Raw genomic sequence first — 22,490 nt, forward strand, 5'->3', positions numbered from 1 at the left:
GATCATTTCTGTTCTATATTTGACAAGTTTCATTCCAGAAAGACATACCTTACCATACCATACTTTTACTAAGAAATAAAAACTGGCATACGTAAGAAGCATATTACTATTTAAAACTTAAAAACTCTCACTTCTTAACTTTTTGCTTACAGAATTATTTAGAATAAAATCTGTTTTTTTAACTTTGAGTAATTGAGTTCAGAGGGTGACCTCTTCTAAAATGAATAGTGTGTGGGGAATAAAACTCAACAGAAGACAAACTTGCAGCTGTACCTCTATTTCCTGCTGGAAAATGACTACGCGCCCACCCTTGTCTCCTGTGGCCAGCAGCTCCCCTGTGTGATTAAACTCAACTGTGGATATGATGTCCGCTGCAAAAAAAAAAAAAAAACCAAAAAGAAACAAAACCCCAAAAAAAAAAAAAAAAAAAAAACTCCATTCCTCTCTCAGCTTATCACTAGAATATTGATGCACCCTTATAATGAGCTTGTATTATCTATTTATGAAGTAAATTATTCAAAATACAGACATTTTTAATCAAGCTGGGTGATCTCCTGGTGTAGGCAGCGAACCAACAACTTACTAGATTTGTTGAGTGGAATGAGACCCTTGTCTGGCTCAGCCCGTCCTGTAACGATGACACTGCAGACTGTGTTGGGCCGTCTGTCCCGGCTCCTCAGGTCCCACCCGCGGGTATCCACTGTTGCTGTCTGAGGAGGTGCGAGCCCCCGCGCTCAGGCCTGAGGCGAGCTGCAGTAAAGTCCTTAGCAGCTCCTCTGAGATACGAGGCTGCCTTTGATGTGAGCAGCCATTTTTGGAGCAGCTCCGGATGGTGGTGGTGGTGTAGCAGGGGGTGGGTAGTTTTAGTCCAAATCAGCCCCTCTTTCACTTCCATGTGGGGTTTTTTGGGTCTTCACTTTCCTCCTCTTCCTTTCCTAAACTGCATACACAGTTAGACAAGAACAGAGGAGTATAGCAGCTAAAGACAAGAATGATTGTAGCAATGACTTTATTATTTGGGCTCAGCTCTTGTTTCCTTCTATAGAGAATACATTCATGTTAATAATGCTCATTTACTTTATCACCTGCTTGATTGGAGTGCCTGTATAAGATCTGGGATCTGTCTTGGCTGTATTAATTAATGTAAAACAGTTTTAAACATGCACAGTAGAAGAGAACTAACAGCTGTGTATTGTTTGTGTGGTGTCTGGTGGTAAACGCGCTGGAAAGTATGAGCTGCAACAAACAAGGCGGTGTAAATATGACTTAATGTAAAATGTGTATTACTTCTACATATATTACATTCAACTTTAACACAATTTAAATAATTGACAAGCTATGACATTTTGCATGGACAGACTAATTCAAATAGACTAGTGTTCAATTGACTCTTTTGGAACCTCGGTCATTCTTTCCCGTAGTTAGATATGCTATGTGCAAGGCTCGTTGAAAAGACAACGAGATTTTGAAGCTGTTTAAAAGATAAAAGTGACATACATATTGTATATATACATATCTTACGTTAGCTAATGTTAGCAAAACAGTTCCTAACTAGCTAGCTAATCTACATCAATCGTTAGCTAGTTTATTAGCTAGGGTTTTGCTAAAATTTGTTATCAGATGTAACTAGCTAGCTAATGATTAATGTAGATTAGCTAACTAGTTAGAAAGCAAAACACTAGCTAAGTAGATAACTAGCCAGATGAGTCTATGATTGACGTACATTAGTTAGCTTGTGTTATGCTAAAATTAGCTAACTTAAGATTTGACTAAATATAATGTTATATGTCGCTTTTATCTTTTAACCATCTTCAAAATTAGGTTGTTACAGACAACATAGACAAACCTGGCATAGCATACATAGTACAAGAAAGGAGAAAGTAGATCAAAATATTGATGAATGTGATTCTTTGTGATTAAATCAGCATATATTTCTGCCACACCTTAAAGTCTCCATGCCACCCTCTGGACACCCCATGAATATTTCTCTAGATCCACCTACCAATGAGAGTACATAACACAGTTATTGTTGGCCTTATCTCTTTTAAAGTCTATAAGATTATTCAATGTTTAAAGTCGTGCTCCAGCAATTAAGTAGCACTTCCATAACCCCTTATAAAGGTATCAGTGATATAATTTTACAGGCAAATATAGCTGTATATTATCTGTCTGTATGGGACCCAACAATGGTGCAAAAGATGAGATGAGAATGAAAATAAGAGGACTTGAGATACTGAGCAGTTAATGGTGCTATAGAGAATATAGAGCCAGCTGCGTCTGTAAATGTGTATGATGGCCAATTAAAATGTTGTGATCAACAGTGTCAGAGGCGGCACTGAGATCGGGGAGCAACAAGAGCTGAGGATTCACCAGCATGTGCTGTCAAAATATGATTATTTGTAGCTCTTATGTGCAATCCTAGCTGTTCTGTATTCAGAGGAGGCCAAGCAGATTAGAAATTTTGGATCTTTTTTTTTTTATGCCCATGCAAGGAGCTAATGACTAAACGCACCTTGTTACCTTGTTATAAATGCAATTAAATTTGACTTCACAAGTCATGTCTCCCACAGTGTCAAATTATGCAAAAAGACACAAATAGCACTCTTTTAATAGAAGTCTGCCTCTCCACAGTGCTCATATGGGGGCTGTAGACTTTGAAAAGAGGAAAGCACGGAGAATCAACATATCTTCTATTTTACTTTAATTATTTTGTTCAGGAAGTCTGTGTGGGCTTTAATGTTTCTTTTCACTAATTGCTAGAATGCCAACTTTATGAGGAGATGTGTGGTTTCCTCTCTCCCTCTCTCTGTCTCTCTGCCTACTTTGTTATTAGCAGCGGAGTAAATGTGTGATAGGGTAATTAGCCTAATGAGTTGTGGCATTTACTATAAAGATCTTTCTGGATTCTCTGCATCTTATTAAAAAGCCAGTAAGGCTTTTGTTTCTCAGATTTGCGGATGTAGTGTTCGAGGCTGATTCGGCTCAGAGATGGAAACATGCGCTTAATTGAAAGAGACATCATAATAGTACTTATTTAAAAAAAAACACAGAAATGTCCTTATGCTGCTTAGAAGCAACTCGGGTAGAGGAGCTGTGTTTACCAGAACACGCTGTTTTAAGGTCACACTTACATGAGTTTGTTTTAGTTAACTGCTCGCTTGCTTTACATGTAGAGAACTTAGGGAATCAATTATATGTGTGCCTTACACATCCGCTGTATAGAGCCACATTCACTACATTTCAATGGTCTACACACTATTCCAGAAAGAGAGCTCTTACATTAATTGTCTAGAACAGTGGTTTTCAACCTGGGGTCCGAGGACCAATGGGGTTCCTTGAGTGGGGGTCACCAATAAATGCAGGAATAGATGATTTGAACTTTTGTCACATTTTTTGGAAGTTGTAACAAGGTAAGAAATAGGGTTGGCGATTTGGCGAATGTAATTTATAGTGATCCCAGTTTGATTATTGATTGAGTAAGAATTTATAATACTTTATATACCCAAACACTGGTTCTCAAACTATGGTACGTGTGCCACTGGTGGCACTTGAGCCGCGTCTAGCGGTACGCAGAGGAATCACGTAAATATTTTTAAAAATGAAATAAATTAACAAAAATAGAGATTAGAATAGAAATAGAGATATCATAATACTACAGAATTTCTAATCAAAAGACTTAAACTATCAAAATCAGCCGGCTACGGAGTCATGTTTATGCATGTAGTGCACACATCCATGGTTATGAGCTTAAATGTGATAGTAACTATTCAAAAACTATAGAGGGAACTTTTGGGAACAGAAGCGTGGAACAGGAGTACCTCTTTTTCATCAAATTAGCTCTGGTTCTTGCTATATGTAGTTGCATAGGACCCCCAAAGCCACCAGGGGGCCTCCAATATGCCATTTGATGATGATTTTGAAGCGTTTTAATAGATGTTTGTGTGTTTAAAATGTCACATTCAAAATGCCACTCTTTAAAAATATCAAGTCTAAAATAACTGTTACACTGCCTGTATTCATGATCGAATAACATTTGAAACAAACATATGGCATCAGCACAAATTCAACTGTAATCCTGCTAATGTGTTGGTTGAAATAGTCTACTGGTTTCCATGACAGCTGCAGTAAAAATAAACTTTATTATTATTATAATATTACATTATTTATCATAATTGTCTGTAGGTTTATTTTGCTGCAGTCAACCTGATATAAACATATTTTAATTTGAGAAGAAATCAGATCTTTGTTTTTCACGCATCTAAACTGGTTTAGAATAAAAGACACAATCTGTTCTTGAGATTCTTCATATGAACCTATTCATCAAACATTCTGAACTCTACTCAGCTTAAGAAACAGCTGTTCATGCGATCTGACACATTTTATTTGCCTCAGAAAGTGAAAGAAAACAGGAATAAAATTGGATTTATTCTGTGTTTTGACAGCGGTGGGATCCTTTTACAAAGATGCCAGTGTTGCAGTGCAGAGCCCTGTCTGGTGCATATTATCATTCACTCCCCTCCATAGTGGGTCTTTGCTGAAAACCTCCCTCATGCTGGTCAGCCTGGGTGTTTTGCATTGAGACTGGATTTAAGGGTCTGTGTGTGTGTGTGTGTTGGTTGGAAGGTTAACATGCCGTCATGCTGACAGTTGCCAAACTCCAAGAAATACAGAAATTTATTTAGCCTCGGGTGTGTTTATGCTTGTATATGTGCTTGTTGCTAATGGCATGAATAGAAGTGAAGATTTGAAGACCCCTCATGTCGTACACATCAGGAGGGAGCGTGTTTAATTTGACACGTCCAAGGACGGTGTTATCCACATTTGTGCTCGCCTGTGTGTTTGTCTGCCTCTGTAATGCACCATAAAGTCTGTTTATCCTCGCTGCCACAATGCATCAATGCATCCTCGACCACTGTGCTGCTTTTCCAGCAGCGCAAGACTTGCTGTCTGACGGGCTTAAAACAGGCCGTGCCTCCTCCATTTAGCAGGTCAGCGTGTGTTGGTGCTCAGCCGCTGCTGAATGCAGGAAGCTGTGTCAAAGCTCAAGTAGTTTTATTGGCTGTTTCTTTCAGATACCCATTTTTATGAGTTTCCTCACTGCTTGACTTTGGATGAGAAAGGAAGTCTACAATTTTTCTGTTTTGTGTTTTACTTGGGCAATTTAGTAATCCGTGTTATCTTTGCTCGGCACAAGAGTGGCCTACAGCAAACATAGAGGAGAACAGCACTTCATTTGCACTTCACAGCTGTCATCCATTCATTTCTTTGTTTCACCGATGAAAAGAACTATTGCTTTGCTACATGCAGAATCTGTATATGATTGTGTGTTTTTTTTTTACATCTTTTTTAACATCCTTCAAATTTATGCAGCGGTCTAACTTCCACTGGAAACTTGTATTTGTTGTAACTGTTTTAGAGAGGTGTTGGAGAGACTAGAAATGCGCTATATAAGTACAGTTCATTCCTGTATGATCATTTTTGAGGATTTAGTTTGTGGTGAAGTTGAACTGTATTCCATTATACACCCTCATTGATATGAATGGGATGAAGACAATAACAGTCACTTCATTTACATGAAGCCTAATATTGTGATTATAATCAGTCTATCAGAAATCAGAAATACTTTATTGGTCCCTGGGGGGAAATTGGGTAACATTACAGTTACCATTCTAGAGTATAATTATATCTAAACAAAGAGAAAATATGAAGTATGTAAAAAATATGTGCATCATACTATAATATATACAACAGTATATATAGAAAAATAGAAAGTAAGATGTAAATAAATAAATAATAATTCTGAGACATTGATCTATGAGTGTGGTAAATGCAGGAATAGTTTAAATAAGAATATAAGTTGAAGTGTACTTAAAGGCTAACAGAATAAAAATGCACCATAAACAGGCCCAAACTAATTGAAATTTAAATCTGTTGCAGAGGGCTACTGTAAGCCTTTTCATAAACTCATTGAAAAAAAAATTGTACCATGTAAATGATTTTACTAGTTAACTTTCTGGCTGCGTTCTTTCTGTGCATGCTCTCCGTCTGGAAATAAATGCGTTCACATCCAAAAGCTGGCAGTAACTAAACCCCAACACCAATCTCTGTATATGGGTATTTACTGGTGTTGTTGACTGATTCAGGTCCAGATCTGAACATTTTAGTGCAAAGTATTTTAATTCTACATATTGTGCATAGTGGCCACCTTCTACTGGTTGAAACCTGGCTATTGCAATTTAATTTTACTATTTGCTGATCTGGAGGCAGCTTTCATCACCAACCAACCCATGCTTCTACAAAACCAACACCTCGACTCTGCAGACTGTGGCCTGCTACGTAGTGGTAGCCTGTCAATCCCCGACAGACAACGGAGTTAGCCTCTCTGAACTGCTAGCTTAGCTAACATTATATAATACTAGTACCACAAGGAAACTTTTACAAACGGCCATGAATGTGCTTCTAGTGACTGTCAAAGCTCTGGGCAGCGTGGGGTTTATGTCTTACCACGAGGCCAACAGTAAAGTGAGGATGGTGTAGGAAAACTGCAGTTTACTTGTGTCCCATCTGTATATCTGCTGCTGGACCAGAATTCCACACAGGCAACTGTGGACTAGCAGCTGCATATGGCTGGTGTTGGTAAAGGTGTTGTACAAACCAAAGACTGAGCTTTTGGTTCAGGAGGCCTCAGAGAAACAAAACCCCAAGTGAAGTTCAGGACCAGGCATGAGGATGAAAAGAGGAGTTTGAAAAGTAGAGAAAAGGAGACAGAATTTATTCAGATAGTGCCCGGGGGTTCTTTGTGTTTGTGTGTGTGTGTGCACATTTGTACAGTATGTGTGTGAGTGTACCCCAACCCCCCCCACACAGCCTTACACAGGGTGTGCTTCAGACATGTAGCCTGGGGAAACTGGGGCCTTGTCGGGAGCAAACACAGCAGGACTCCACCACAAACTGGCTTCTAATATACGTGGGTACAGCAGGCCTGATTAAACAGTGGGGAGCAAAGAGGGTAAGAGAGAGACCTCCATCTCTCTCTCACACACACATTCATACAAACTCCTACCTTCAAAACCCACCCCCACCTCTTTCTGTACCCCCTTGGTGGCCTGCCAGATTATTGCAAAAGCAGGCAAACATGACTCGTTCTATAGATGACTACGCTGCTTTGATTTGAGCCTGTCTTCATGCACAGCTCTGCATCTGCAACTGCAATTTTGGTGACAAATATTAAGAATAATTGTTGCACGTGATGGAATTGGAAATATTCAAATGTCAATTTTGTCTGAGCACTGTGTTGTTGTCTTGCTTCCATCATCCTTCACTCAAAATCAGTTTTTTTTCTTACTGTCCCTACAGTGTGCTGTTTGAATGCTGTCTGTACAGAGTTTGACACTAGAAGTTTTCACATTCATCTGCTGAAAGTGGGAAATTTAGCTTAAAATATGGATGTATTGTACATTTTCTAGAGTAATCAGGACCTTTTGAAAATAAAGACATAATAATGTGAATGACTGCTTTCAAGATTTATGATGGATTATATATCATGTAGAATTTAAGTTAAGAAACAAAAAAAATGGGGATTTTATTAGAATTCTGAAGATGTCAATATGACAGCTCATTACAGATACTCCAACTAATCATGGAAATATTTGGTGAAAATAACAAGTATGACCTCACAACAACCTCACAACAGATGGATAATGCAATAAACATTTACTTAAAGTGTGTAACATTTAGGAGGGATCTATTGGCAGAAATGGAATATAATATTCATACGCTATGTTTTCATTAATCACCTGAATATAAGAATAGTTGTGTTTTTGTTACCTTAGAATGAGCTGGTTTTATCTATAGACGCCAGTTGCCTTCCATGAAGTCCACCATGAAAGGCAACCCACTATGTTTCTACAGTAGCCCAGAATGGACAAACCAAATACTGGTTCTAAATAGGGGCGTAGTTTCTTGTTTATGCTTGAAGTGGGATGGTGAAGAGTTGCGATCTACAACTAAACCGCTAGATGCCAATAAATCCTACACACTGTTCCTTTAAAGCAGCTATAACCAATAAGGCATCACACATACTGATGAACCTATATTTATTAACTGAATGTGCAGCTCCCCTCAGCTTTACAGAGCTTTAGAGTTAGCTTCAGCTCATTGTTTAGCTGTCCACTTGTTTCGGTTGACTCTCACTGCTTTCATAGCCCACTAGACTACCTGTTCACCACCAGACAGCAGACAGGCACAGACAGCTAGAGCTAAAAGAGACTGTTGACACTGAAAGTTCGTTCTTGACCTTCAACACAAAAAAGGTCAATTCAGCTACACTACTAAAATCAGTCTGATTTCACTTAACAACAGCATGTTTTAAGGCATGTCATGTTTTACCTTTTAAAAAGTATACACTGCCTTCTATCAGACATCAAAATCAAGTGGCACCTTATTACCCTTCCCAACCTCTGACTCGCCGACCATAAAGCAGATATCACCAGAGCTGCCACGTCCCTCACCTTCATGTTTAAGTTATCACCTTACCCCGCTGGCCTCTGATTCTCCGTTTTGGGCTTTTCGTTGGTGACCCAGCACGGTGCAGTGCTGGAGGGTGGGGACCGTGCTGACTCCACTCACTGGCCATCCTGTAAATCGCTCTTTTATGGCCCTTGTAATGATCCCCCAGCCGGCAATCTCCACTCCGTCGCACTGCAGATAGAACCTGCCGCTTCTGGCAGCCGACATTAGGGGGCGGGGGGCTCGGGATGGTTGCAGGAGGTAGTGGGAGACTGGAAAACACACATCGCGTGACCACGCACACACCCACCCACCCCACAAGAGCAGACACATCGGCTATGTTCACGTTCATAAAAATGCATGCCTTTTCACACCCCATCTACCTTAATCCTGACTTCCTGTGTAAAGGTCATAGAAAGCGCCGAAGGGTAGTGTTTTTACTTCGCTCCATGTTGGCGAGGTCCAACTGTGCACAATGGTATGTCGTCAAGGATAGACGTTTCCTCATGCAAACCCTGATTGCCTTGATAGCTTTAGCCTTTCAAATCATTTATTCCAAGCTGGCTGTTAGCTGCAGAGCACCAATGACAGGGCCGAGTTTACAATTCCCAAACAGCACCAACACCCATAATGGTCTCAAGAATATCATATCAAATTTGAAAGATGTTTCAAGGTTAATTAACATCAGTTTTGCAAAACACACCAAACCTGGAGACACTTACCTGGTTAAACAGCAAAAAACTGTTTTAAAGGCTCCACAAAACATGTGTAAAAAGTATTTGTTTTATGCATCTATAAATGAGCAAAGAAAATAAATGAATTACAAATAATATAGTATATGCAAATGGGTCCACAATAGGCTTTTACATTCAGATAAAATGCTCACCATGTACATTGACAGTTTCAACAAAGTCTGCTGAACAAATGCAGTTTTAGTTGAATACTGTTTCTGAATGTTAATTAAATCCAGTGTCATTAAATAAGACATGCTGTATGGTTTCTCTGTAAGAATAGGAGCAACAGAGGGAACAGCTGATGAATGAGAAGACTCATTTTGTAGCTGTCTTGTTAGCTGTAAAGAGTTTGGCTCCGTTTGGACAGAATTAAAGATGCATAATGTTAGACAAATTCAGTCATTTGAATTGAGAGGGCTGTACATTAGTACATCTATCTGCAATTATGATGAAATACAGATTTCACTGGGTTCACTCTCAGATCTCAGATTACGTAAATGTCACATGAAATTACAGTAAATAGCATCAGAGCAGAATATGTTGAGTTAAAAACAAATAACTCTTATAGTCAGCTGCCTCTAAAAGCTACTGTACCAGGCAGTTTTTAAAAGCATTCAATCAGATTCATATTCAGTTATAGAGTGGAAAACAACAAAAAAGCCTTGCCATTGTCCAGTTTACTCTCTTATATTTTATGTATTTTACAGAGCAATCTGAGAGGCATAATGTGGCAGCTGCATAAAAACGAGCATGAAAACATATTTTTCTCATTATAACTACATAAACTAGCAAATTTTAACCAGAAACCTTTTTAACATCATATCAGTTATATAATTTTCTCATAACCATCATAAGTTAGAATAAAATAAGTAAAACATGACCATGTAAGTGCCTTAAGACATACCGTAGCCTCTTGTTCAAGCATAATATGATCTAAACATGTGACAGGATGTTTTTAAGCTGCTTTTGTATTATTGTGTATGAATATGCAGAATTGTGTGTGGATGTGGTGTCATATCAGATTTGCCAGGCTATGACTTGGTAGATGTCTCCTTCCCTCGTGCCACGCTCCCTCTCCACTGCACAGGGCCAGATGACATTAGAGGGGCACCGTGTCTCATTCCAAGCATGCAATAAAACTGTAATCAAAGCATATAAAACAGTCACTGTCAAATTTTCCAGGCTACGATGTCTTTTCTTTAGCAGGGGCGGATCTAGAGGTTTATAGGATCTGTTTGGTGTCAGATTTAACGCATTAATTAAAACATTTTAAATGTATTAAAAATGGAAAATTAAGACTAAGTGAATTTAAGTTCAATAAAAACAGACATGTATTTGATTTGGAAAGAAAACTGTTTAAACGCCATTTTTTTATTCAACTCTTTACTAATGTGTCACAATCAGTGTTGGGCTAGTTACTCAAAAATGTCATTTGTTACTCTTTGCTATTTTAAAAAGTAATATTATTACTTTACCTATTACTCCCTTCCAACAGTAATTAGTTAATAGTTAATAGTTATATTGCTTTTCTGCTACTTTCTCAAAATTCAGACTTGCGACAGTTAAAATCCAGTTCTGTTTGTTAAAATCAAAAGTAATGGGAGATTACCAGCTGCTGAATGTAAGCGTTTCCATCTTCCAAACTAGTTTCCTCCATGATTACAAAAATGAATCCAAGGATGTGATTGGATTGTTGTTGAGATTATCTGTAATATTATCTGATTTTTATTAGTAATTGGTTACACTAATAGTTACTGGGAAAGCAAATATTATTACTAGTAATGAGTTACTGCCTAACACTGGTGTTTTTGAGTTCAAATATCTTAGTTTAGGGCCTTTGTCAAGCTAATTTTTATATATGTGATTGTTTGTGTTTAAATCAGCATGTATTTCTGACACCCTCTGGCCACCACATGAATAGTTCTCTAGATCTGCCCCTGCTCTTTTTCTCATTTTAACAACATATAAAAGTTTTCTCGAACTTTTGATAAAAGATATGAGGATTTTTGCAAATTTAACAAGAAATATATAATATTATTAATATAATGTTATAACAAGAAATGTTTCTTATTAAAATAGAGAAAGAAGCTATTTAGTAATATGGAGAACAATGTGTAGTAATACCATGAACACGATTTTGTTACAACATGAAATGGAACTTGTTAAAACAAAAACAAAAATCTCATTATATCAAGAACATATGTTTGTTCAATGGCAGCTAGTCATTTTTTATTTTGAAATGTGTTGTGAAGTCCTTTAAACGCTATAATGGCATCAGCATCTTCATGACCATGTTTTTCTTAATGAGATTTTCTTTCTTTGACATTTGTGTTTAGCTTGGCTATCTTCTGCCATGCACACACAGTATTGTCTATATATTTAAAAGCCAATAAAGGTGTTGTTTATTCTTTAGATCTACCCACAATGCTCCTGGTTCCTTAGGCCCTGCAGTGCCCCCATCTCTTTGACAGCAGATATCTGTGAATAGATGTTGGTGTGATGTTTATAGAGCAACTCAGGACTCAAACAAAGTGTCGTTTTGTTGACACTAGTGGGCTGACACATCTTATTCTCTCTTGTTTATAGACATTAACACTCACAGAAAAAAAAGTTCAACCATCTCACCCCACTGGCAGAATTCACCGCTTTCTGTAATAAAAATAACACAAGTAACAAGGCCTGAATGTGAGTGTAAATAACTTGTTAAGACGCCATCTGCAGCGCTGAGAGTCACCCTGTTTGCTCTCAGTTATAGCCCCCCCAGCCCACTCTCCTCTCCTTCACCCCCACCCAGATTCTCCTCCACCCCACCACGAGCAGACATTAAACAGACAAGTCAGAGGCTCTCCACTCGGCACGTGACCCTCCTGTTTAGTATTCCTGCCACGTCTGGCTGAGGGAGCGGCATTAAATTGGGATCAGGCAGATTAGAGTATAATATAGACGACTATTAAAGGCTGCAAATGAGAGCCATGGGTTAGAGCCTGAGCAGGGACCCAGTCTGCCTCCATGGCAGTTGCAGCCTCCTGCAATATACACTCACGGCACGCATGCTTGTCCACAACAAAATAAAAATGTGAGAAAATTGTGACCTCCAGTAAATCATAATGAAGCAAATAATTACCAAAAATCAATTCTACCCAGTACATGTATTATATTAAATGTATTTTTACCTTCATTTATTCATCCAGGGTTGATTTGTCTAGATTTTAGCAACACCCTCCTCCACACTCACATATTTATGCCTGGAACTGAACTACAGGTGTGCAAGGGAGCTGCCTACACCTTCCCCTTTAGGGTAGATGGCACATACTTGTACTTGTAATTTGGTTTGGACCAAGGAAAAATGTACTGATGCGGTTGTATTCATTTATTGCAAACAAACCAAAATTCCTCTGACTGACATCACTCAAGCAACACTGTGTTTATTTACTCTGGTGTCACAAAGAGCTCACCAAGTAATGACTGGTTGTAAAAATTAACAGTCATGACTTCAACCGGACCTCCTTTATCATAAATACTCACCAACAGGTACAAACAAAGAGGTGTCTTGTACTGTAATTGTACAGGGGGATACTGTTATTAAAAAAGGGGGATATGAAATGGTCACAACATTTCACTTATTTTTTAATGGGGAACTGCTAAAAAAACATGGAGAAAAACACAGGGACTACAAACCTCTGGTTTAACTTTCTGATGTTTTAGGAAATACCGCATATGTGTTCCAATGGTCACCAATCTATCTTGAATAAATGGATGCCTCTTAGAACACTTCCTTGATAGTTGAAGTTCAGTAGATAAGTCCAGTATCTAAGTGCTGTGGTTGGTCTGCTTTTATGTCATACCCAACATGACATATCTGTCTGGTTGTTTAGTCCGGACCTGAGTTTGATTGATCGTTTTCACAATAGCTAAAAACTGAGGTTAGGTGTGAATTCACCCTTAATCTCTCTAGATGTGAATAAAACATCACATCACATAACTTAAACGTACTACAAGGAGTTCTTAACTGCTGGTGAAACTTAATACTGATGCCTCTATACACAAGACCATCAGCAAGAAGATTGGCTATTACTATGTAGTTATTCTTAATGCCTGCCACTGGTGGATGTAAAAAAAAGAATTTCAACAAATGTAACAAAAAATGCTTTAGATATACATGACCTACCCTAGCCTTAACAATCAAAAAAATGCACAGTCAGATACATTTGAGATTTAAAAGTATAATATGCAACATTTCTGCATTAAAATGTCTCAAGACTGGACCCATGTTATATATTTTGTGTTCTGTACTCACATTATTCCAAATGTTTCCAACAATGTTCAAACCCAGAGAAACCTGTCATTATATTCAGGTAACACTGTGGAGAGAGGAAGGAAGTCTGCAAATGTGAATAAACCTTGATTTCGTGCCTGCGATGGTGGTTATTTAACTACCTCCCGGCGTTGCCCCCAGTGGCACAAATAACATATTGTCATTAATAGTGAAGACACAGTCCTGGATATGCTTTTAAGCTGTGGGCAGTGTCAGAATGACAGTGTCTTGTGTTTGCTTTTTCCTGGTTTAAACGTTAAAAACATCACTAATAAATTTGGCTTCCTTCCTTGAAAAAAGCTTCCTGCATGTCCTTTACAGCTAAAGCCACTGGATGTGGAAATAATGAAATATGCCACTAGTTAGTTAGTTACCACTTAGAGGGTTTATATAACATACTGCCAAGAATCCTTATCATAATGAATTTGACAGGGACATATTTTGAGAACTTTCCCCTGGGTTTCCTCTAAGTCAAAGGTAACACAAAGGGCAGCGCGTGAAAGGACGGAAGAGGCAGCGTCCAGAGTCTGGATGGAATAAGGACACGGACGTAACGGAGAACGGCACTATGAAATGTAGCTCTTTGGGACACAAACTTTTTATTCTCAGTCTCCTGTTCAAGTTCCTCTCAGGATTCATTGCATTGTAGTATTCTGCCTCCCTGGCCATTAGGGCAGCAGCTTTCTTCCAAGTGGAAATGCTCAATGATTTGGCATGTACTACATACAGCAGCGCAGTATGGACCATTGCACAGTGTATCTGGGGGATCTTATGCGAGTGACATTCCCTATAAAAGGCAGATGGTAACAATGTAGGTGACACGGTGAAGCCTAGTGCTGCCACTGGACCATATCCTATCCACTTAAAGATCTTTTTTTGATCTCTAGCTGAACCTTGTCCGTATGTTCAGCATGTCCTTTAGGGAATGTCATGAAGCTGCCACACTATTAACAGTGCAGTGCGGGAGGGTTAAGGGTTTTGGAGTAGAGCTCCATTTTTCCATGTAGTCACTCTGTTGAAAGTCCATTGATGCGTCTTTGCGTATGTGCAGTAAAAACACTGCATGGGTGACATACACTGTCGTGAGGCTTACATTTTAATACAAATGTTATGGTAAATGGACTGTATTAGTCTTGCATAAGGTGTTTTCTAGTCCTCCACTAACACCAAAGTCTTTAACATAATAGGTCAACATTCTCACCAGAATGACAGAACGTCATGATAGACAGAACGTGCATCCATCAGAGCAACTTAAAACACTCAACACTCCCAATGTTCATTAAGAGTGTATCTGATACGTACTGTCAGGGAGAATGTTTTCTCAAATTATTTGATTAAAAAGAACACAGAGATGCATCAACATGCTGTCACTCATGGTCACTGAATATTAGTCCTCTTGGACAGTTACAACTTGATCCATGACAAGTTGGTGGTATATTGTGCTGTTGATGTGGTTGTTCTTTCACGCTTCACAGGAGGCCATGTTATTTACATTACGAGGGCTTGGAGTCTTGCTGTGGTGCACAAGTGCATTATATCAGATTTTACAGGAGAGCAGAAAACACATTTTGATCAAACTCGAAGCAGCTGCTGTTGCCATGTACTGAACACAACTCTTCTTTTTGTGTTAGCAGACTGAGCATCCGTATAGAGACAATATTGCTACAGTAAAAAACGACAAAATGGTGAGATATGGCTTTTTGGCACAAACATTTTTCCAGCAGACTATTGAATACTACTGGCAGAAAATGTACACAGTTGTGCACACAATTACATGTCAATTAATATCTAATAATCTTTCAAAACCTGTATAAACAGTATAACTGCATGTACATCAAGCTTTTTAATACGTTTTTGCAGCGCCCTTATCATTTATTGATGTGTTCTGGGACTCTTGTGTTCACTTGAAACACTATTCTTAGTGTTTGCCTTATGTGCTGATGGAAAATAGTTAATGCTGCTTACAATGAAAAATCCATTGTAAAAACCGGTACTATCTTACATTCCCGGGTCTATTTGTCTTATCCTCAAAGGTAACTGGCGAAACAAAGACAGTGTCACCAGTCCATTACAAAAGAGGTTGGCTATATGTCTGAATACCCACCTACTCTGGGGCTGTGGAAAGGCTTTCTGGGAGAATAACCAGCCAAGGTAAAAAAAAAAAAAGAGGCAGCAAGTTAGTGGCTACACCAGTAGAATGCCTTGCAACTCCTACAGTGCATTAAACTTGCTGCAAGGGAAATCAGTATTTTGGCTAACTCCCTGTTAGCAGTTGCAGTTAGCAGTCCCCTCCCTTCTCCCCATGTCACCACACTGAAATTTTGCTGCCTGCCTTGGGGACCGCCTCTTTGTGTAGTTCTCTCTCCTGATTGGATAAGGAGCGGGATACCAGAAAATGTGTTCTTTGTTTAGTGCTGAAAGAAGGGACTGGGAGACCATGTTACTGACTGAACACTCTATATCAGTGATGGATGTAGAATGTAGAGCCTTTAATTATCTTGTCATAGGCAGTGAAATGAAGATTCCAAAGCTCCAGTTCTGACTTGATCCACCAACATTCACTAATAGTACACAATCAATAATATAAGACCTAATAACCGACTGACACATACTGCCTTTTTCTTTCTCTTTCTCCTCAGACATCCATTGTTCCCCCTGCTGGCGTTGCTGTTTGAGAAATGTGAGCAGGCCACACAGGGATCTGAATGCATCACATCAGCCAGCTTTGATGTGGACATTGAAAACTTTGTGCACCAGCAGGAGCGAGAACACAAGCCCTTCTTTAGTGAAGATCCAGAGCTGGACAACTTGGTAAGTGCTGTGACATACATTAACACAAAGAGATGGGCTTCAGCCACTTTCAGGAAGTCACTGCATTGTGGTGCTTCTTCGATTACATGTTTTTACCAATGCTGTGATAGTTAGTTTATGTAATCTGCTCAATTTAATAGAAGAAAAATAGATGAGAAAAGGCTGTTGGAATGGATGTTTGTCTGTTTGCAGTGCATCCTGTCATTACTGCTCCTAATCATTCCCTCCTTTTTCATGTAATCTTCCTCACCCTCCCCCTGCACGTCCCCTTGCACAACAGCTAACAGTAATTGCAAATTAAGAGAAGGATGATGCTGATCATGTTCACAGAGAAAAGAGGGGGAGGAGTCGAAGCGGCAGACACAGACAAAGACAGAGACAAGAAGAAAAAAGTGCACTCTTGCCTTTACAGTACTTGGGACGGCCGGCCGACAAGTGCTGAACAGTCAATTAACCCTGCATCTGTGTGTTTTATGAGGCACCAGTCGCGGGCATCCCTCCCAGAGGGCACTAACTCTTCCACGAGGCAGTAATGTTACACTGGGCCTGACTGGCTGCGATGGGCAGAGAGTTACTGGTCCCTTGATTAAGTGAGCGCGGTTTAATTAGCTGATTTATCTCCTCCTTGGCAAAGCACTTTTCTGTCCATTCTGTTGACCTTGAGTTGTGACTTTGAGAGAGTGCACTACAGCACGCTGCACAGAGTGGAGCAAAGCCAGGCTATTGATGGTCAGATAACTGCAGAATGATACGAATACTGTACATTAGCTGAATGATTCCGATCTTTTCACGGTTTCAAATGTTCAGGTTATTTTATTGCCATAGCTGAATAGCTGCAAGGAAATAAAGCAGGGCCCAAGCTGTTTCCTAGCAACACAACTCTAAATTATAGCCCTGTTAAATATCAGACATTTGTACATCAGTGTCATTGTCCTCCACAATATATTAGTATTTCTTCTCAGTCTTGTTAGTACAAAGTACAGGTTTTGCTACTGCTAAGCTAAAAGCTGCAACAGCAGTAGCCTAGCTTACTGCTGTTCAAGTAATGGTTTATTGTATAACCTTACATATAGCTTGGAAAAAAGTTTTAGTTTCACTTTTTTGAACTTTAGAATGGAAGTTCATTCTTGACATTTGGGAACACGTGTAACAAAATATCTAAGATTAAAGGTATGCTTACTAGCTTTTCAGAGCTTTTGTCTGCACAGTCTTACAGTCTACATTAGCCCTGAGACCCTGAGATGCTGTTGAAAGCTCTTAAAGGTATATTAAATGGGATATAAAATAACAATTTGGCTGATAACAGATGCCGATACCAATGTGTTACTTATTCGCCCTTTTGTGCCAGAGACACAGAGAAATGTAATTTGTCTCAGTGCTGGAAAACGGAGGTGATTATTTCTCCAGTATCCGAGTTAGAAATAACCAACACAGCATTTAGCCAGCGCAAAAAGTAACACAACAGATAAATTGGCCCCTGATATCGGTGGATGCCATCTTATTTGCCAATAAGCTCACGTCAGTCAACAAGGCCAAAATCGTCCGATACCGATGTTGAGTCAATGAATTGTGCATCCCTAGTGGCAAATGTATAATTGAGCTTAGATTACTTTATTACTGTGAACAATAAAATCTAACATGCTAACCTCTTCAAGCCCCTATAAAACAGATTATGTTAAGGAGAAAGAAAGGAGGAGGTTACTGTATGCAATAAAGTTTTTGAAGATTCAACCCATATGTTGTACTTTTACATGTTGTCTTTGGCTTTAAGAAGAGAGAAATAATTTTCTTAAATAAATTTAATGTGAATTAGAACAAGTTTTTCTGCTAATTAAAATGAATGAACAGAACAGAACAGAACAGAATAGAACAGAACAGAACAGACAAAGCTAAAACTAAACTAGACATAACATATTTTTAAATGTTGTAGCCGGAAAGACAGTGGCAAAGCTTTAAGCTTTACCCTTTCAGCATTGCATATTAAAGGCTCCATCGGTTGATTTCAGGCTCTGGGAGAAAGAAGGATGAAAGGATAACAGCCCCCCCAGTATACTTGCAATCTATATGCATCTCTGGAATAAACATTAAAGTTGAATGCTCTGCTCATCAATAAGATAAATCACTGCATGTCCCTTCCTCCATCTCACCCTGTAAAAACGACCTGTAAACACCTCATCTCACTTTCACTTTCAGTTCATTTTAATGTGGCCAAATATGGGTTTGAGGAGCGTACCAGTTTGGACTTCCATTTTAACAGAAAAAACTGCATTACAAAGTGGAGGTGTTGGGTTTAAAGAAATAGGCGTTAAGGAGGCAGGATACAGCGCTGTAAACACATACTGGCCACTGCCACGCCCATAGATTATGCACACTAGAGACTTCTCTCGGTCAAACCACTAACTTTAGGTTTAGCACTCCGCTAACTTAAACATGGATACAATTTAAATATTTAAATTTCCAAACATTTTATACCCTATTTTATAACCGCTTCTTTCACAATGTAAGCTTATGGGAAAAAGTCTTTTTGGGCCCCTGTGCATCATATGACTTGTAATTAAACGGTTTGGCCACTGTGTCAAATTGGCTTCAAAGCCCGCCACATGCACTCCCTGGGGGCTGGGAAGGAGAGGTCTTATGAAAGATGATATCTAGCTGCATTATCGGTGATGTAAGATCCAGGGTTTTTGGAGCTTGACCTATACTAGACATTAAAAGTCAGAGTATCAATGCCTGAGCTTTTGACTGTTATTTTTTAAATCTGTCTCTCAAAAGTCCTGCAGCTTAATGGAATTGCCATAGTCACTGGACTACTGCTTTAAAATAGCCACCATTTTTCAGACCAAATGTTGGTTGGTCCGACGGTCAGTTAATAACTTTGTCTCAGACTGAAATATCAACTTTTGGATGGGTTGCCATGAAAGTTTAGTGCTAATTAGCAGACGTGCTGCAACACTAAACTGAGATGGTTAATAATGTAAACATTATCTGCTGCTGTAATCAACAACATGTTAACACTTTGTGTGATTGTGAGCATTTAGTTAGCATTTAGCTAAAAGCAGCGCTATGCCTAAGTACAGCCTCGCAGAGCTGTTAGCATGGCTGGAGACTGATAGTCTTGTTTCCCTTTTAACAAAGAGAATTAAAGTTATGCTTAAAAGTACAGTGTGTAGGATTTAGTGGCATGGAAATGGCCTTATCTAGAACCCTAACCCCTTCTGGCTACTGTAGAAACATGGCGGTTCAACATGGCAGACTCTATGGAAGGCGACCTGCAGTGTCTGTAGATAAAAACATCTCATTCTAAGATGGCAAAGACACAATGATTCAGTGGGGATTCAGTTTTGTAGTCTTCTGTGAAAGTGATCTGTTTATGGTTTGTCTCTGCTTCCTTCAGATGGTAAAGGCCATTCAGGTGTTGCGGATCCACCTATTGGAGTTAGAGAAGGTCAATGAGCTCTGTAAAGATTTCTGCAACCGTTACATCACCTGCCTCAAGACCAAGATGCACAGCGACAACCTCCTGCGTAACGACCTCGGAGGACCCTATTCTCCATCACACACCAGTCTCAACATGCAGCAGGTCAGTCATTCATTCTCTATGGATCCTTGATATTATCCTTCTCTAGCAGTAGCGAGTAGCCAAGATACACCTTGTCGCATTTATCAGCAGGTAGAGTTTGCTGTTGGGAGTTTTTCAGTCACAAACAGTAGAGCTACCTCTTTATCTTTGCTCACTAGTGTCTCTCTGTGATCCCCCAGGAACTAATTCAGACCTCCTCTCCATCCATGACCTCTGTCTCCAGCTCTGTTAACCCTTCAGGGATTGTGGTGCCTGCCGGGGGTCTGCAACAGGGCAATGTCGCCATGACTACAATCAACTCTCAAGTGGTATCAGGTAAGCATGTGATTACACACACAAACATCAAAACACAAGGGCCCTGACACATACACATACTATATTCATTTTGTATTAGTTTTCTAAACATTTCAGTGTTGGTTAGGGTTTGAATAATTATTTGAATTTCTTTGACTTCTCATAGTAAAATCTATACATTTTACAGCTGCCCAGTATTACCTGTAAACAGGAATACATTATGTCAGAATTTGCTGAAGCCTTTTTTCCAATGGACAAGATTTCAAAATTGTAAATAGACCCACCGATCCACTACAGGATACTATGTCAGTGTCACGTTTTGCCTCACCTAGACGTGAAAAGTACATGCCTGTATGAAGGTGCAGTACAAAGACTAAAAAGGTCTGCATAGGGAAGGAGTCAGGGTTGATGGATAGGTCAACCCGACACAGGACTTTCACCCAGCAGACTGCAGTTCGGGTCCTGTGTGAAACCCAGTCAGTGTTGACTTGTCAGATACGTATGTGACTTTTTTCCAATCTCTCCACGGAAAGAGCATGTGGTGAGGCAAAATGTGACAGTGCCACAGTCGACCGGCATGTGTATGACTTGCCTTGGCATGGTACTGGGTTGTACATTCAGGATGTCATGGTCAGGGGGAAAACACAGGTTTATGTCCCTGGTGGTAGACCTGCTGACACAGCGTATGTGTCTCAGATGTTGTCATGCCTTTTGGAAACTAAGAGCTGGATTTCACAATGTTTACAACTTCACCAGTCTAAATTGGAGATCATTTGGCCCACTGTCTTTCACCCTTACTGTAAAGATTCATTTATCTTTTAAAAAGAAGGACAGTGCATGAAACTGGGAAGTGATATTTGACTCCAGTCTTCTTTTTTTTTGGCAATGCTTTCTCCAGCTGAGGAAACTTACTGTCAGATTTCGGAAAAGAGCTTTTATCTCTTTTAGTTTGGACAACTGCAATTCTCTTAATTTAGGTCTGAGCCATAAGACACCATAGTTTCTTGCTTTAACCTATCCAAAATGCTACTGCACAGCTCAAATACCAAATTTTTAATTCTGATTTATTGAACGTAATATATTTTTAATTAGCTTTATTTATTTATCGTCTTCTCTCCTGCCTTGTTGCCTTAATATTTAAGCAATTTTACAATTTCTCTATGTTCTGCTTTATAGTTTTTTTTTACTGTAAAGCACTGCATTTAAAAAAGTGCTATATAAATAAAGGGTATTCTGATTATAATTATATTCTTCAGGAGACTGACAAACTGATACCTGAGGCATGGAACATTTCAAGTAGTTTACTGCTACAGTATGTAACATCAACTTGATGATTTTGTATTAATTACCCATATTGTCAAATACATACAAGCATATCATGAAGAATAATCAGTATGGTTAGTTTACCATCACCATATCACTGCACGTACACATAAAGTACACACATTTCTACGATAAAATGTAACATATAAATGCAATTATTTTAACGTTTTCTTTCAATAGACATCTGTAGTAACTGACTTTTGTGTATGTGTGTACCAGAGAGCCCTGATAATATTCTTCACAGGGTGCTTGGCTGATAGGTTCTTATAATGTCAAGCCTGTACAGTGAAATGTTAATCCTGCCCTCTGGAAATCCCTTTTAACCCAAAATAAATCAATGTCTTTGCCTTTGATCACTACACACTGAAGAGCTCAAACAGACTGTGATGAGAGTGTCTTGATCAAGACTAATTAAGCCAGCAGCAAAAACACACTCTTCTTTTTTTCCCGGGTTAAAGGACATTAATGCACCTTGAATTTAATCATTTTGTCTCTTGTTTGTCATGTTTTTGTTTGCGGGGCTGACAAGAAGTTAATAAGGCTCTGGTGGCAGTGTGGGATGTGGCTGCCAGTAGCTGCTGAAGCCACTTGATACTCATGACGGCAAATTATCCCCTCAGGTGGGACCCTGTACCAGCCGGTTGCCATGGTGACATCGCAAGGGCAAGTGTTAACGCAGGCGCTGCCGCCGGGAACCATCCAGATCCAGAACTCACAGGTAAAGCTGTCCGACCGCTGATGCCTTGGCCGACACATTCGCTCCCTCTCTGCACTACCTACACCCAATTTGTTATTGTTAGAAGGGCCTCTTTACATCTCACAGAAGGCCCCCTAGGTGCCTTTTCATTGTTTCTGTCTGAACACAGCCCCCCTGCTGACAGACAAAATGGAAATTGTTTATTCCCATGGATGTTCAGGGCGCTTA

General features: G+C 39.3%; 1 protein-coding gene across 1 annotated transcript in view; it reads left to right on the forward strand.

Annotated features, from left to right (window-relative positions):
• The window catches only part of LOC118331423 (homeobox protein PKNOX2-like), a gene marked incomplete at its 3' end in the record, with an annotated part of 62,037 nt that extends 39,754 nt beyond the window's left edge, over positions 1-22,283 (forward strand). Inside the window, 4 exon segments of the mRNA XM_035666351.1 lie at positions 16,197-16,368; positions 19,763-19,948; positions 20,128-20,263; positions 22,186-22,283. Coding sequence (XP_035522244.1) covers positions 16,197-16,368; positions 19,763-19,948; positions 20,128-20,263; positions 22,186-22,283 — 592 coding nt within the window.
• Positions 22,284-22,490: the final 207 nt, after the last annotated feature.

This window comes from Morone saxatilis, unplaced genomic scaffold (genome assembly GCF_004916995.1).
Source record: "Morone saxatilis isolate NCDOM2014 unplaced genomic scaffold, NCSU_SB_2.0 Contig20, whole genome shotgun sequence".
NCBI lineage: Eukaryota > Metazoa > Chordata > Actinopteri > Moronidae > Morone > Morone saxatilis.